This window comes from Boleophthalmus pectinirostris, unplaced genomic scaffold (genome assembly GCF_026225935.1).
Source record: "Boleophthalmus pectinirostris isolate CB_2022bp ecotype Guang Dong unplaced genomic scaffold, ASM2622593v1 HiC_scaffold_19, whole genome shotgun sequence".
In the NCBI taxonomy this organism is placed as follows: Eukaryota; Metazoa; Chordata; class Actinopteri; order Gobiiformes; family Gobiidae; genus Boleophthalmus; species Boleophthalmus pectinirostris.
In genome coordinates, this window is record NW_026571140.1 from 27,526,412 (window position 1) to 27,543,040 (window position 16,629).

General features: G+C 39.2%; 2 protein-coding genes across 2 annotated transcripts; both read left to right on the forward strand.

The window, feature by feature from the left end:
• The first annotated feature begins 7,942 nt into the window (after positions 1-7,942).
• Positions 7,943-11,745, forward strand: obi1 (ORC ubiquitin ligase 1). Its single transcript, XM_020939067.2, has 6 exons — positions 7,943-8,112; positions 8,311-8,446; positions 8,879-8,970; positions 9,188-9,409; positions 9,498-9,586; positions 9,841-11,745. The coding sequence occupies exons 1-6, from the start codon at positions 8,041-8,043 to the stop codon at positions 11,102-11,104; spliced, it is 1,875 nt and encodes a 624-aa protein (XP_020794726.1). The 5' UTR covers positions 7,943-8,040; the 3' UTR covers positions 11,105-11,745.
• A 1,027-nt stretch (positions 11,746-12,772) lies between these two features.
• Positions 12,773-14,611, forward strand: pou4f1 (POU class 4 homeobox 1). The gene is given in 3 exon segments (XM_020939040.2): positions 12,773-12,895; positions 13,633-13,673; positions 13,675-14,611. Coding segments are annotated over 3 exon segments (1,101 nt in total).
• The last annotated feature ends 2,018 nt before the right edge of the window (positions 14,612-16,629 follow it).

Here is a 16,629-nt window from a genome sequence, read left to right on the forward strand (position 1 = left end):
ACCTTGCTCTAAGTGCCAGGATTTATCAAACCAGAGGCTGCTGCTCTGATGGGGCCTAATGGTAACACTTCATCAAGCTCAGGGCAGATGTGCAGAGTAACAGCTACTGCCCCAGCTGATAAAGAAGTTACTGCCACCACCGCGCTACCAATCTACACTGCCTGATACTAATTATACAATAAAACAGGATTGAAAGTGGTTATAAACAAACTACTTCACGTAAATAATGGCAAATTAGTGCTTTAATGGACTGGTAATTTAAGTGCAAAATGTAATTATTATGCTTGTGGTGCTGTTGTTTAAACTGGTCCAGTTGCAAATGTGCATTGTGACTGGATAATTTGGAAGAAAAACATAGTGTGACATAGGCCTGCCATGGTAACAAATTTCAAAGTGCAATATTTCTGAAGTAAATGTAGATGATAAACGATAATATTGAAACTAAACCATTAAGCAGAATTATCCACAAAAAGATTCTAAATGTACAAAATTGTTTAAAAAAAACATGAGCAATAATAGATAAATTACAGAATTAAAAACTTTAATAGTTAGTTTGTTTTTATAATGATTCAAAGAAGTTCATGGTTCAACCCTCTACAGCTTATGTCTGATCATAATACAGAAAAGTAACCAAATTCTAATGCCAGGAAAAAGTTCTCATAATAAATACTGACCCCCAAAAATGATTGTTCCATCTTTCATATATTGAACGGTCAGTCGATATAGTATTTATCGTGACAGGCCTACTGTATTATTAATTACTATAACTAATGTATAAGAGTATCGTAAATGCATAAAACAAATATTGTGTGCAATGAACTTGACTAAATATTGTCAATACATAATGAATAATGAACTAAGCCTATTGCAGTTGACAAGTGCTACCAAATGAAAAAGAAACGCTTTGGGGTCATAATATAGCAAAATAAAATTTAAATTGCACACCATGTTGCAATGAACTTGAAGCAGTAGTGAACATACATGACCTGCATGCAGTACTATGAGCATACGCATAATAATCTCATCTGTCTCTCAGTGCCAGTGCCTCTAGTCCAGCTCATATACAGCCATGTTTACATCTGGATGCCAAGCACTGCACTGGGGCCTGTCTGAGCTATGATTACGCACTTGACATCTTTATAGCTGTGTGGCAGACATGCTCTCCCACCAAACTGAAGAGAGAGCCCCAGAATGCCAAAGCGGCCCAGGCAAACCTCTCTGCTGTGGGACATGAGAGTTTTGTGTTGAAATAATTAGCCTGCTTAGCTGCCATCTGGGCTGTGCGTGCTGGCGCGCGGCTGTAGCAGGTGCTTCATGTGTAATGCCACAGAGAGACATTCAGCAGATGCTCACGAGTGGAGCGCCATGACCAGACTGGCACAGGTCTGGAGTCAGATAAGGCCTGAGTGAATCTTAACTGAAGGGTTTCTTTAAGATTTAATAATATAGTGAGTGAAGTGAGTGTGGTGAAATAGTAGCTCTACCAGAAAAAAGTTGGATAAAAAACTAAAAGTACTCAAAAGAGGGGATAAGGACTAAGATAAAGCTCTGATCTTGTTTTGAGATATAATAAAAAATAATTTGTGCCATAAAACTCTTACCAGTCACAATGGAGAGAATAGAAGATAGAATAATTTTAAAGTCTTTTGGATGAGACTTAAATGCTGATTTGTATCTGAAAGTGTAGCTAATTAATTTTAGGCCTACTACTGACCTTTCTTGTTGAAATTAGTATTATTTTGAATATATGGGGGCATTATATTAGTGCAGAAGCTTATCTTAGCTTTGGAAGATAGAATTATGTTCTGTTGTAGTGGTGGCTATAGCTAGATATGCTAGAGACTGAATCAACAGAAGTTTAAAGTGGAGGTCAGTCATGGTAGCAAAAGAGGCTGATCAGTTTTTGGGTCCAGGTATCTTGAAGAATAATCCCATAAGAATAATACCATAAAAGATAGTGAACATGAATCGAGCTTCCAACAAAAATAACACATATTATGAACAAATCCAAATCCAATATCAACCCAACACTATCCAATTCTGCCCAGTCATCAAATCTACAGTAACTCCATTCCTTCTGACCTAACCCTTATCAGTGAAAAGCAGGACCGTCTTAACGACTGCCCTTCCACACAAACTCAAATCTAAGACAGTTTAAACATTTTTGTCCCGTTCACCAGACCCAGTAACTTGATAAGACCCTGGATTTACTCGATGGGATAGAAAGTTCATGAGCAAGCAGCCGGCGTGTGGTGGTTGTTGTTCCCAGAGGGCTGAGAAACCGTATCTGCCCTGGAGAAAGCATCCTCTTTGGTAAGCACTTCTTATCCAGGCCATCACCGCAGGCCGATAGCAGCGAGCAAGGTAATATCCAGTAACTGCAGCTTTATGTGCGATCCAATACGCAGATCAATCGCTGGGACAAGAGCCTCGCCATTAACCCCCAAGATCTCTCTCTCTCCCTCTTTCCCTTTCCCCAATGGCTGTCTCTTTGTTTTGATAATGCGAGTGAAATCATTTGACAGTAATCAGCTATTTCCACTGCATGTATTTGTATTGAGAGAGCAATACTTGTAGTTTATTTCAGTGTTAGTAGGATGTTGCTAGAAAGATGCTAAAGAGGAGAGAGAGAGAGAGAGCTAAGGCAGGGAAGGCTCAGTGGGGTTGTTTGAAAGTCCCAATACTTCTGGGAGCATTGGCCCATATATTGTCCCATGTGACTGAGCACAAGAAAGACTGACTGAAGCAAAGATACAGTATGGAGCTCAGTGGAGCATTTCAATTTCTCTGGATGAATATAAATAGATAAACAGACACCAAAATTAGTCAAATGTGCTCAATGACAAGTGGGGTTAGGTATCATGTCAAAAATACAAATTTGGGATGGAGGTACCAGAAATATATATACAAACATATGCAAATTATACAGTATATTTTTTTGAATATAATTAAAGAAATATACTTTTGTTATTTTAGCTAATTTAAATATATGCTGTGCATGACAGATGTTTTGTTATTTGAGAGTGAATTAATTTACCCAGATAAAATTAAAAATAGTCAAAAGTAAATAAATAAAAAAACATTCTTAGAGGCAACTATCCAGAAAATAAAAACTCTTTTAGCTCTTCTAAAATTTTCAGAAAATAATTACTATTGTAATTTCAATATATTATATACATCTTAACAAGTTATGCAGTAGATACATTTAACAGGGATATTTTCCAGTAATGATAAAGCACTTATAGGACCTGCTGCTCTACAAGTTTAGCTACAAATTTTTTCCATTAACAAAAGTAGCCGACATCATCATTTCAGGCTGAACTTACCTCATGCCTTTTTCTCCGATGAGGTCAAGACCCCTGATGGTGGTCGAAACAGGAAGGTTGTCTTTTCCATGGAAACGCCAGGAGGCCGAGCGGTGCTAGCATCAACCCGGCTACATGACGACCCAGAGCGAGCTATGTCCATGCGGTCTACAGCCAGCAGCCCCAGGTCCTCCAGCCTGGCAGCGGAGACCAGGGGACAGGCACACAGGGAGAGGCTCTGTGCTGGACTGGGCTCTGCTTGGAGGCTTTTTCGCCCCTCTCCTTCCCTGAATGAAAGCAATCCCTTGGAGTGAATGGGTAATGAGAGACCGGCTCCTGAGATTTTAGCTTTCTTAATCATGTTCATAATTAATTCAAGAACATTGATAATTTCATTACATTCTTTTTGTCTTATCAATAAATGATGTGGCTGCACTTTTGGTCTTGTGTATACGGGGAGAGGGAGGACAGAAGGGAGAGAGAGAAAGGACACCGCCGAGTAATACTGCACTAAAAGCACATGAGATGGAAAATGATACAAACAGGGAAGTGGTAATTATAAGCTTTGACCAAGCCACTGGCAGCACAATATGAAGTCAAGTGGCTACAAATAATTAATAAGGCCTCATGGTGGGTGGGTGTATGGCGACCGAGTGGGAGTGGGCTACTGCTGACGAATGTTCTTCGCTACAACATTATTATATCTTATGTGCTCCTATAGGTCACATCTTTATGAGATAGAGAGCAGGTAAGGCTTTTTACCCAGTAAAGTGTCAAAATGGTAGTCTGCTGTTTAAGATAATTGGCTGTATTAGCAAAGTTGGCATAATTAGAACTATTTTTTTCAAACAGTGTTCTAACACACTCACACTGCAACATTAAGCCATAATATGATATGAAAATGATCTGGTTAATTATTTGTGGACTTTTATATATTAATTTTAAACAGTTTGTGTAAAGTCTCATAACCAAATAACCACCTATCACTACTTACATTATGGTAAAAATGTATGTTCACAAAGAAGAACTTTGTGCCAGTTTTAGTTTGTGTCAGTAGGTCTCAGAAATTGCCATTATTAGCTGAGTGTAGATCATTCCAAGATCATTTAGAATTTTCAGCAATAAATTCTGCCATACATTTTTCATTTGTCTTTTCTCTCAGTCTCAAAATGTATGTTTAAATAATGTTATGACATCTGTTGAGCACAACGTATCGTGCGCTATTGTATTTATTTACCGTATACAGCATTGTAGACCATCGCAGACATAGGGGCAGACATCCACAGTAAATCGTCACCTCTGAAGGGTCTGCTTGGTGCCCTTCACTTCCAATAAAGAGTTCAGGTTTCAGGGCATCAGAGCTGTTATTAGGAAAAAGACCACAGCCTCTATCCACTGCTGGATCAAGAAAAGAAGAGAAAAAACATGGTGTCACTTCATAGCATGTGGCATATATGGTTTCTTGTAGAGCAGGAGGAGTAATGACATAATATGCATTTTTAATAAATCATCATCATAATGTTTGATAACCTTTCACCTCTGCAAACGCTGTTATGGATTCTGTGCTTTATCAATCGAAAGTTCGTGTTCAAAACAGAGCTGGAAATAGAACCAGAAGCAGGGCAAAGGGAGGTAATTGATATCACAGTTTCCTAAAAATACTGTGAGGATGATTTGTCTGTGGACTGGGCCTGAGCCTTCTTCACTTCCCTCCAAAACAAGATGAATTGTTGGAGGTGTCAGGAAAAAGACAGTGAAGGATTGACCATCCATTTACAGGTCTGAAATCTGACCAAAATAGTAAGGCTGAGTGTACTGTTAAAACAATATGACTGTTGTAATTGCAAAACATTAGAGTTACTGAACTGTTATTTAAAGTAAATATATTTTTTATAAACACTTCCTGACATTATTTGTTGTTTGAAATTGAAATGTAAAGTAATTTTGTTATTTTACTTTAGCTTTTGTCTTTGGTAAATTAGACAAAATCAAAAGCTGTGACAGTTTACATTTAAGTATTTGCTACATAATTTTAAGAAAACCTATTACGAAATCCAATTTTTATTTAAGAATACTTAGGTACATTTTCAAGTTCTGAAAGAATAAAATACATTTTGGGCCTAATTTTCTATTTTGATAAAAATTCTTGAGCAGCTGCATCACAGAGGGCCATGTGATTCTGACAGGAGCTAATGGATTTCCAGTATGACACACTGTAACACAGATAGGTAAAGCTATATGAGCCATTAGAGATTCAAGCACTTTATATCCTATTTATTTCTTGTGTGCCACAGGCTTTAGTCCTGAGATATGACTGGCCAACACAAGAAACCTTTAATAAAATACAAAAGTAAAGAGGTGAAAATAGAGATTTACAACCAGCCATTTTGACAGTGGACTTGATATAAGGTGTTCATAACAAGTTTTGCATTTTATTCCCGCTCCCCTCACACACATTTGAATCATATTTTATGTGATCTATGTATGCGGCTCTCATCCTGTCGCTGTCACCCCTCCTCAGCACTGTGTCCCTCTTAAACAGATTGCTACAATACTTGTAATGATGGGCCTTCCCAGCTGTGTAGCACCAGAATGGAGGGAGCTATAGTATTACCATAATGCCCAGCCCTGCTCAGTCCCAGGGGTCCGTGCGTGGGGATGTGGGTAGCTCAGTGGAGGGGCCTGGGCTGTGACAGGCTCAACCTGCCCTGGGCCATGTAATAAAAGCTGTGGTGAGATGGTGGCACTGCTGCTAGAGCTGCAGAGGATAAATATAAACTAGGCCCACATCAAGGAGCTGGCCCTGCAGTCACAGCCTGACTTACATCCTAATAATTAGACCCCCATCCAATAAAACCCGGATTTGTAGCTATGCATCTATTTTACGTGTGTTTACAGCAGCAGGATGCACAGGATAGGAACTTAATAACGGAGAAAATTATCAAAATTTTCTGCACTATCTCAAATTTTACAAAAGGGAATAAAAGACTCCATAAAATAAACTTGGACACTAATAACCAAAAAGTTTAAATTTTGAATATAACATAACAACACATCAAATTAAAATCATGGTTGCAATACCCTGCTATACTGTTTGATAGGAACAGCTCAGTTTGGGTAAACAATCTAAGCATTTTCCAAATGTTTACACTGACAGCTGTCATATGAGGCATTTATCCACATATGAAACTAGGCCTGATGTGAAAGTGAGCTCCTCCTCTGACAGGGGCCGGGCAGTGACAGTGCAGCAGGGGGGATCAGGCTAATTAAAGAAAGCATTTGTCACAGATTAATCCTTAAACAGAAAAGGTCATCTGGGCACCAGTGCGTAGTGTGGCGCTGCTGTGCTCTTAGGGCAGTCTAAACCTTTCTCTGCTAAATGCTAAAGATGCTATTTGGCAGTGATGGGGGAAGGGAGCCTCCAGCCTCACCAGTCTGAGATTGACACTCGGGTCATTGGTTCTTTACTGTCCATTACACATGCTGGTCAAAGCTGGCGATCGGTGTCATTTAGAGATGAAAAATAAGCACTGGGACAAGATCAATAGCAGCAGCCGTCTGTACCAGCAGTGATTAATTGACTGTCACCAATTAAAGCCTGGCCTGTTGCAAAGCAATGCAAACAGGGCATTGTGAGATGTTGGATCAAAATATATTTTGTCATTGTTATTAATATTTTTGAGTCTCTAATGGGTATTCCTGGATAACCTTTGTTTATTATTACTAAACCACAGTTGAAAAAAGTTTATTATAGAATAGTTTAGCTCAGTTTTACTTAATTCAGTGTCAACTTATAAAGGCATAAGATAACACAAATTGCTCTAAAATGTTATAAATAGGTCTGGCCTGGTCTTTTTTTTAAGGTTAACGCCATGAAAAAACAACTAAACAAGGTGCTTAATGGAGATGTTTTTAAGGGTCAGTGTACAAGCCTATTTGTAGTCAGTCAATTGTAATCATATTAGATGAGGGGAAAGATTGTTCTGGTTAGAGATACGATGAAGAGCAGGACATGTTGGTTTGGGTATGAGTAATGGGTCTGCAGAGATCAACTGTGCTGGTGAGGCCATTTTAAATCTACACTCAAAATTATGGTAATGGTAGACCACTATGAGACATTACTTATAAATTAGTCTGTGTACCTGAGATGAACGCTATTCATCATCTTTATAATAGGCAGTTTGAAAAGTGCAATTTCAAGTATTTAACCCCATTGTTGAAAAAAAGAAAAGGTTAGATAGGCCCATGTTTTGGGATCTGTAGCAAGAAATCTTATTGCTTATGTTAAAACATTTAAATGAGGTATGTGTATTATTTTCTTTACGTTTAACTTAATCCCATTTAAACCACAATCAAATAAATATTACTTTATTTTAGTGGTAAAGTTATAAAACGGATTTGGATTAGTTGAGGGGCTAAAACGCACGCTAGTTAAATTATAACGAATAGGTCTAGTTAATAAAACCCAGTCTCATACACATATACTAGCAGAAATACGATGCAGTATATATGTATTAACTAAGTTTGTGTTGTTTGGATGAAATACTAACCTGTATTTTCTAAATTGAAGACTTTTCTCTTTGCCGAATATTGCGCACGCACCTTTTGTGTCCTCTCGGCTCTCCGTAGCAGACAGACGCTACTGGGGGGGTCGCCATGCTTGAGCTCTGGTGGGAAATTTGTAACTTCTTTGAGTAAGTTTGCACCGTGTCTGCATTGTCTCATCCCTCAAAACATGGCTCTAAACTTTCAAGCTTCAACACTGTCGCTGACCCTGCCGATTTCTTGCCAAATATGTCTTGGAAAGGTGAGTCAACTATGATATTTGACGTTTTACGGTAATCGTTGGATTGTTTACAAAATTCTTGGCAACCCCAGCAACTTCCTAACCGAAAAGCTAACGTTAGATCACGCTTTTCTTCACGCCATATATCGTTTTTTTTGTACTTTTTTCATTTTTCTCGTTTGGTAATGTATGCACTAACACTATAATTATTTTAAATAGGTCAGACAGCCCGTGATATGTGCCAACAACCACGTGTTCTGCTCGAGTTGCATGGAAATGTGGTTGAAGAAAGCGAGTCAGTGCCCCACATGCAGAGTGCCCATCACACCAGAGAACCCCTGCAGAGAAATCATTGGTGAGTACCGATCCGGATACATAAACGGGGAGGTAATCTGATGAGGCTTCAGCTGCCTGTAGGCCAATGTAAATACAAGCATCACAAACCTGAGAAGGCATATTTGGTTTCATAGAGATGAGATTTATTATCCAGGCTTGTGATGGAGGTGCATGTCTTCATAGCAGATGAGCTTCTAGTTATTTTTATGGTGTTCTTGTGACTTGTGAATGCAATGATGCTAATTTTATTTTACCATTTTGGCCTTATTGTCTGTAGTATTAATAAATCACATGTGTGCCTAGACATAGTCAACTCTTATCTTATCTTAGTGATCAGGTTTGTTTTAATGACTTAATGTAAGATAAGAGAAGGCTTTGACATTAGTTTTCCCTACAAAAGTTTTAAGCAAACAACTTAAACTTTATAATCACAATGTTTTCTTTTCTTTAGGAGGCACAAATGAGAGTGATCACAAAGAGACTGCTTCTACAAGAAAATGCTTGCGAAAAACAAGAGTGGAGCTATTTTTTAGGGAGTATGAGGTTGGTATAGAAGACAAATGTTATACAAACCTGTAACTATGAGTTATGCCTATGACTCTTTAACATTACCTTGTGACTGTAAATGCTCAGGAAGAATAGATTTTTATTATTTTTTGGATTGATTTTGCAGAATGGGTTTTGTCTTTCTTTGATGGCTGCTATAACTATTATATTAAGCTTTGTCATGTTACTCATAATTTATTAAACTGTTATTCAGGATGAAATTGAAGGCCTCATCCATGAAAATGAGGAGCTAAAAAACAAAAATCAACATCTGGAGTCCCAACTGAAGACTGCTCTGGATCCCAGCTCTATCAACACAGAGGTAACTGATGACAAAAGAGTGGATTCCCTCATCCTGGATGAATTGACCAATAAGCTGCGGGCTGCTACTGATGCTTGTGAGAAAGTAAAGCAAGACATGGACAGGCTTAAGGAGGTATACTGTATTTAATGTATTCAGTTTGCAATTTATTTACAGTTAGTAACAGATTCTAAAACACCTTGTTAAATGAACTTTGTTACAGGCAAACAAAGCATTACGATCTCAAAACATTGACCTGGTACAAGAGAACATGAGGCTGAAAGCTGAGGTTGCAAGCAGATCTCCTCAAAAGTAAGTCAGCTATCAACCCCTGCTGAGGAATTGTAAGCTCCAGCATCTTTTCTTACCTGCTCATTGATGTTTAATACAAATGTGTAAAAAAATGCAGCAGTCAGACTAAAATCCCAGTTCTATTGTGTTCTATCACTTATCTTGATGTCATACAGTATTTTAAATCCATAGACTTTTATTTTCAAAATATTTGTGCATATAGCAGAATCATTGTGCATTTTCTAAGTATATAATAATGCTGATGTTTATTGCAGGTTTGGGCGCTTCACAGTAGCAGCCCTTGAGGCCAAAATCCAGCAGTATGAACGTAACATAGACCAGTTAAAACGGGCTCTGGAGCGCAGTGACCAGTATATAGAAGAGCTTGAGTCACGCATCAAAAAGTCAGATAAGAAAGGTGCTGAATTACAGGAACCAGTCCGGCAACGCAACAAGAGTGGGCCTGAAGACTTCACGCAGCAACAGAAAATCAACATGATGATGAGGAGTTTGAGTGACAACGAACGTCTGTCTATCTGCAGCAACCCAGAGGCAGACTGTCGGACATTTCCTCAAAACCATGGCTTGATGTTCCTGCCGTCAGGAAAAACTCCGACAGGAAAGCAGAAGAGTGAGGACTTGAACGGCATCAGTGTGGACTTCATGCCCTCCACTCCATCTTCAGCTTTTCGCTCTTTGACACTGAAAAGTCCTGGAGTCCGAGAGAAAAAGGTTGCATTTAGGCCTGGCTCTTATCTAAGGAGGCTTGATTTTGATGATTTTCCTAGTCCAAGTAAAGGTGGCACAGCAGGAGTCAGTCAGTTTATGATTCTAAATACGTTGAATCCAAACACTGAAGCTGACACCAAGTCCATGTGCTGGGACATCTGGAATAAATCTAAACCTCCTGAACAACCATGCCCTGGCCCAAGTAAAGAGAGCCCACTCAAAGGTGCAGCATTAGCTGGTTCATCTGACAATTATCAGACAATGAGTGAGGCGTCTATGGATGCTGCTTACCTGGATAAAATCTCTGAGTTGGACTCCATGATGCTGGATGGTGAGAGCCTCAGCAGTCGTGGTTCACAGGTCTCCTTGGTGTCTTCTCCTACAACAGATTTAGAAGCCACTTTAGTCTCAGAAACACAGATCACCTCGACATTTGTCCCTGTTCAGTGTGGCAAAGATGCATTGGACAATAACCAGCAAAACCAACCACCGTGTGAAACTACAGATTTAAAGCTTCCTATCAAAGAGGGTCACAAACGAGCCCTTTTACCTGCTACGAGCAGTGAAGGTGGTGGACCCTCCCAGACTGATGAACTGTCCTTTGAGCTGTTGTTTGATTCACTGGATGAAAACAGGGATGGTGCTGCATGTCACCAGGATCCAGACAAAGCTGGCTGTTCGTCCTATGGCAGTGATAAACCTGAAAACACAGGAGATAGAAACACAGTGAACATGATACAAGCAACAAAGAGGAAGTCCTATAGCCCCTTTACCACGAGCAGTCCCACTAAATTGTCCAAGCTCATGTGAAGGGATGCTGTTGTTTATAATCTTGTTTATATACAGTACAGTTTACATGAATTGGTGCTTTGTAACTAAATATTTCTTGCAAATTTTTGTGACCTGTAAAGACTGATTATTTTGCAAAGCCTGGCTTAGGACTACAGAAGAAACAGGAAAAAAAAAAAAAGGAAGAAAGCAAAATTGTGAAAAAATAGCTGAAAGAAAAGTGTCAGTTCTCGGCAAACTCAAAAAAACAAAAAAACAAAAAAAACACAAAACAATAAAAACTAAACAAAAAAACACCCAGCACATTTATATGTAAAAAGTAAATAAAAAATATGCAATCAAGCTCTTCGTGTTTGCATTTGACATTACTGGTAGTCATTACAGCAATACATTACATTGTGTATTGTTTAAAATTGCTTTTCTTTGATACAGATGTTATACATTTTCTCCTTGCAAGTCATAATAGGGCTTAATAACACATTCACATCATGACACACATTGGGGACCTCACATGCTCTGTAAATGTATTGCAACACAAAAGAGGCTTATTTATTATGTAAATTTAATGATATCATGTATGTTTCACATACCTCTAATCACTGCATGAAATTTTAATTGAACAGCCTTTGTGGTTTGGTTTGAATAAATGAAGTGTTAATTCATTGGGATTAATTAATTTGGGTAAATACTACAGGGTGATGCTGGTGTATTAAATCAATTTGTTTAGTGCTCATCTGATGGATCTTAATGAAAGCCAATGGGGTCATTTGTTTGGTGAAACTGTGGGTCAAGCCCATTTAAAACGCTGGTTTACATTATATATTTTACAAATTAAAACTTGCCCCCACTTTCGTATTCATTTGTATTAATGGACAAAAACAATGAACAAGCAATACGATTACACGGTATGGTGATATAATTATAATGTACACCTTGCATAACATTATTTAGAAACTTTTATACTTGTGTATAGTTACATGAACTATGTATCTTAGAAACTAAAAAGTATACTGACTGATAATGCTTAATAATAATATAATAAAGGAGTCTAAATTACCGTTTACATTAGTGATTTCGGGTTAAACAAATTTCAGATATTACTCAACTCACTTAATTAAATCAATGTAACTCGAGTGAGATTTGTGGTACTAAAGAAATTAATAAAACAAGCTGTGTTTTTAATAAGCTATAGGCCTAATAGTCGGTTCTATAGCTTTCAGTTAGTTGATACCATAGAGTATGTGCCTTTAACACAGTACTTTCACCCAGCGTGAGGGAAGCTACGTGAATCCTTGAGGAGAGAGGAAAAAAAAGAAAACGCACGCGTCTAGTCTCCAGATGTTGCAGCCCGTGCCCTGTGAGCAGTTTTTCTGTCAGCCTGCTGCTCGCTGTTCTGCCCGAGTATGTCTCGCGAGAGCAGCAGAGTCCGGGCTTGACGAGATCTGAGGCGCTCAGGTGTAAGAGGCTCTCTCATCCCCAGCAGTGGGAAACAGTAGACAGATAAGTGCGTCTGAGAGACTGCAGGCATCTCTGTGATCTCCGGGCTCAAGGCTGCTCCCGCGAACTCTACTCTGCATCATTAACCGGATAGGCAAAGGGGATCACTGTGTATCTATGACTAGTTTTCCAGCTCTTGTAGACGATTCCCCCCCTTTTTCCTGTGCACTTTAATTGGAGACGCTCGCCAAGATGATGTCCATGAACAGCAAACAGCCGCACTTCGCCATGCACCCTTCTCTACCCGAACACAAGTACACCACCCTGCACTCCAGCTCCGAAGCGATCCGGAGAGCTTGTCTGCAGACTCCACAGGTAATTTAAATCTCTCCAAAACTTGTTTTTTGTGTCTTCGTGCCTCCTGCATGTAGCGCGGTCCGTGCGTAATAACAAGCTCCGAGGCACATCCAGCTAAGACGCACTCTTAATGTATTTTTCATGTGTTCCACGGCAGTCATTCGGAAGTCTGTGATCTTTTTGAAAGCACACAAAGAGCTTTCTGCAAGACAGAAATATTATGCATGGGTCGTACAGAGCAGTATTTAGCTGCTTTCTAACCAAATGAGCAAAATTATGGATTACAAGGATCCCCACATCTGACATGATATTGCGATACTGTTCATGAACAAAATCACTTGGCATTTTATTGTTTATATGCATCTCCGTTAGACCCAGTAAAATGAATTGTGCATATTTCTTTAAAAAATTATATATATATTTTGATATTTAGGATTAGAAAAGATAGCTGGAAAATGTCCAAAATTAGTTCATTCGTTAGCCTTTCCCAAAGTCAAAGATGATTGTTTCCAGACTGTTTACTTTTCTTTTTGACAGGGTTGCTTTTTTGTTTTTAAATTACTTTATTTTACGTGGACTTGCAGCCAAATTGTTTTAGTTCAGTTGTGATAGGAATCTGTTTATCCCTCTTCCGCAGGTTTTGAGTCAGCGCTGTCTGTAACTTCAGTTTTTAATTGTGCATTTTACAACTTTGAATCACTTTATATAAACTTTAACACATTAACCCTGCTTCTTTCCTCTTTTGGTGTCCGCAGTTGCAGAGTAACATCTTCGCCAGTTTAGATGAGACTCTCCTGGCGCGCAGAGGCTCTGGCGGCCGTGGACATCGCCGTGTCCCAGGCCAAGACGCACCCGTTTAAACCGGACGCCACGTACCACACGATGAGCACGGTGCCCTGCTCGTCCGGGTCCACGGTGCCGCTCGCGCACCATCATCATCACCACCACCATCACCATGGCAACATGGAGCCCCCTGACATTATGGACCATATCAGCTCCCAGTCGCTCACGCTCATGACCGGGGGTGCGCACGATGGCACGGGCGGTGGAGGTGGCGGCGGAGGCGGAGGAGGTGGAGGGGGACTCATCTCCAGCTCCCCCGCTGGACACCACCACTCTCACATGCACGGCCTGGGACATCTGTCCCACCAGGCCGCAATGAGCATGAACTCGCCCCTTACGCACCACGGCCTTATACCGGGCCATCACGGGGGCGGCCAGGTTCCTAACACTGGACTGCCCTCCATCAATGACTCTGACACGGACCCACGGGAGCTGGAGGCCTTCGCAGAGCGCTTCAAACAGCGTAGGATCAAACTAGGGGTAACACAAGCGGACGTGGGCGGCGCGCTGGCTAATCTCAAAATTCCTGGCGTGGGGTCACTGAGTCAAAGTACAATTTGCAGATTTGAGTCTTTGACGCTGTCGCACAACAACATGATCGCGCTCAAGCCCATCCTGCAGGCCTGGCTGGAGGAGGCCGAGGGGGCCCAGCGGGAGAAAATGAGCAAACCTGACATTTTCAACGGGGGCGAAAAGAAACGCAAGCGGACGTCCATAGCTGCGCCTGAAAAGAGGTCTTTAGAGGCGTACTTTGCCGTTCAGCCGCGGCCTTCGTCTGAGAAAATTGCTGCTATAGCAGAAAAGTTGGACTTGAAAAAGAATGTGGTGCGAGTGTGGTTTTGTAACCAAAGACAGAAGCAGAAGAGGTTGAAATTCTCTGCTACTCACTGATGGGTGAAGAAAATTTACTAAAAGAAAAATGACTGAATTTGGGACCAAGGGACACTATAAAGACACCACTTTCAGTCTTTTGTCTCCAGCGGTTTTCCACGTTGGTGCGCAATGGGCTTTAGATCCCCACTTCTGAGGCGTCATTTATTATTTTCACGTTGTCGGTGAATGTGAAGTATGCAAATAACAGACACACATTTTGCTCAGTTTTTCGAGGGAAAGTTTAGTCGACATTGCCTTTTAAAAACACATGAAGAAGGTGATTTGCTTTTTGAAATAGCGAGTTCTTTCTATAGGCCTATTATTTGAAATATAGCCATTTAAGAATTACCTCATTGATTATTAACATGTGTTTTGGTTTGACTCTGTCGATGTTGGTAACTCATCAGTCTGTTCATTTAGTCATTTTATTTATTTATTATTTGAAGGCTGCTAATTCAGTTTCCTAATTTAATGGCTTCAATGAATTAGGCCTGCATGAAAACCGTCTCCCAGACAGAAACTGTCAATAAGCTGTCACATAGATATTTATATTTATTTTAAATTTGCACAAAGACCCTTTAGGTTATTAGATTGGTTAAATGTTTTGTATATAAAGACATCACTTTATAAATCAGGACAGTGATCCTGTGTTTTGGATAAATTAGGTCTATCTCACTATTTGGCTTCACACAAAGTTCAACAGATTGAGAGCCTGTCTGCTCCCGGGGGCAGATATCTGAGGATCATTGAGTTTGCAGTGCAAACACTATGCATTGGAGAAGTCACTGCACCATAGAGAAAGATTTACTGTAGACCTGATGTTGTGGGTGGTGTAAGTCACTGTTTAATGCCTGTTTTCACATTGAGACCACCACGTTGTTTGTCGTGTTAATTGTTACAGAAACGTTGTGTAAGTAATATTTTACTTTTGTGCACACACACAAGTATGTTTACAACTTGCAGCGACTTGTGCATCATGGAAATGTCTGTCTCCTTCCCTCACTTATGTCCACGCTCCTCTGTTGTCCTCTCATTGGTACTATTCATTCTGTAAGCCAAATTTAACAGGGAGGTGTGTTCCAGCAATCTTCTAATAAACTTAAAAAAAAAAAAAAAAAAAAAAAATCTCACACACACACACTTTTGCTTTTGTGAATGGCTTCAAGAAATGCGTCATTTTGATTCTAGCTAATGCGCGCAAAATTGTATAATATATTGATGAGTTCTGTAAATTAGAGGTATTACATGTTTGTTGATTATTTCAGACTAATACTGTGCCAAAGTTCAAGTTAAAGATTAGAAAATATAATAATAATTACTACTACTACTACTACTATTACCAATAATAATAATAATAATAATAATAATAATAATAATAATAATAATAATAATAATAATAATAATAATAATAATAATAATAATAATAATAATAATACTACTAAATAATAATAATAATAATAATGATGATGATGATAATACCATGTAATATATATTTTATTTCAAAGGGGAAAAAATCTGTAACCTCAATTTGAAAATAAGTCAAATCAGAACTGCTTAAATCTGTCAAAAGAAGGGAGGATTGAAAATTGACCCACTAACTGTATTTCCGAAACCTTTTACGCAAATTTCCCCTACTGTATTTCCACGAGTCGCCTTCATAAAAACACATTTAAAACGCAATGGTAATGTAATATTAATAACGCGTGCCGCTGATATCAAATGCAATATTTTTAGAGAGCTTTCAGGCTTCTTGTGGGAGCTGAGCAAAGAGCGTTTATCTCCACATAAAGGCACGCTCTTTTTTTATTATTGTTGGGGTTTCTTGTTGCTTTCATTTTACAGTATTATAAGAAAAATAATTAAACATGAGGAAAGTAGTCTCAGACTTTTAAATAAGCATTTTTCGTTTAGTTTTTGACATTTTCGCAATTTTGGGCCCATCTCTGGTTAAACTGGTTTCGCAAAATTGAGTATCCAGGAAAACTCGACCATTTTATTTCCCGTAAAAGTTAGCATCTGAACTAGCCACAGTATTT

Coding starts and splice junctions, on each gene's coding strand:
- obi1 (XM_020939067.2), top strand. CDS start 8,041: ATGGCTCTAAACTTTCAAGCTTCAACACTGTCGCTGACCCTGCCGATT. Junction 8,447..8,878: donor CCCCTGCAGAGAAATCATTG/GTGAGTACCGAT, acceptor TCTTTTCTTTAG/GAGGCACAAATGAGAGTGAT. Junction 9,587..9,840: donor GCAAGCAGATCTCCTCAAAA/GTAAGTCAGCTA, acceptor TGTTTATTGCAG/GTTTGGGCGCTTCACAGTAG.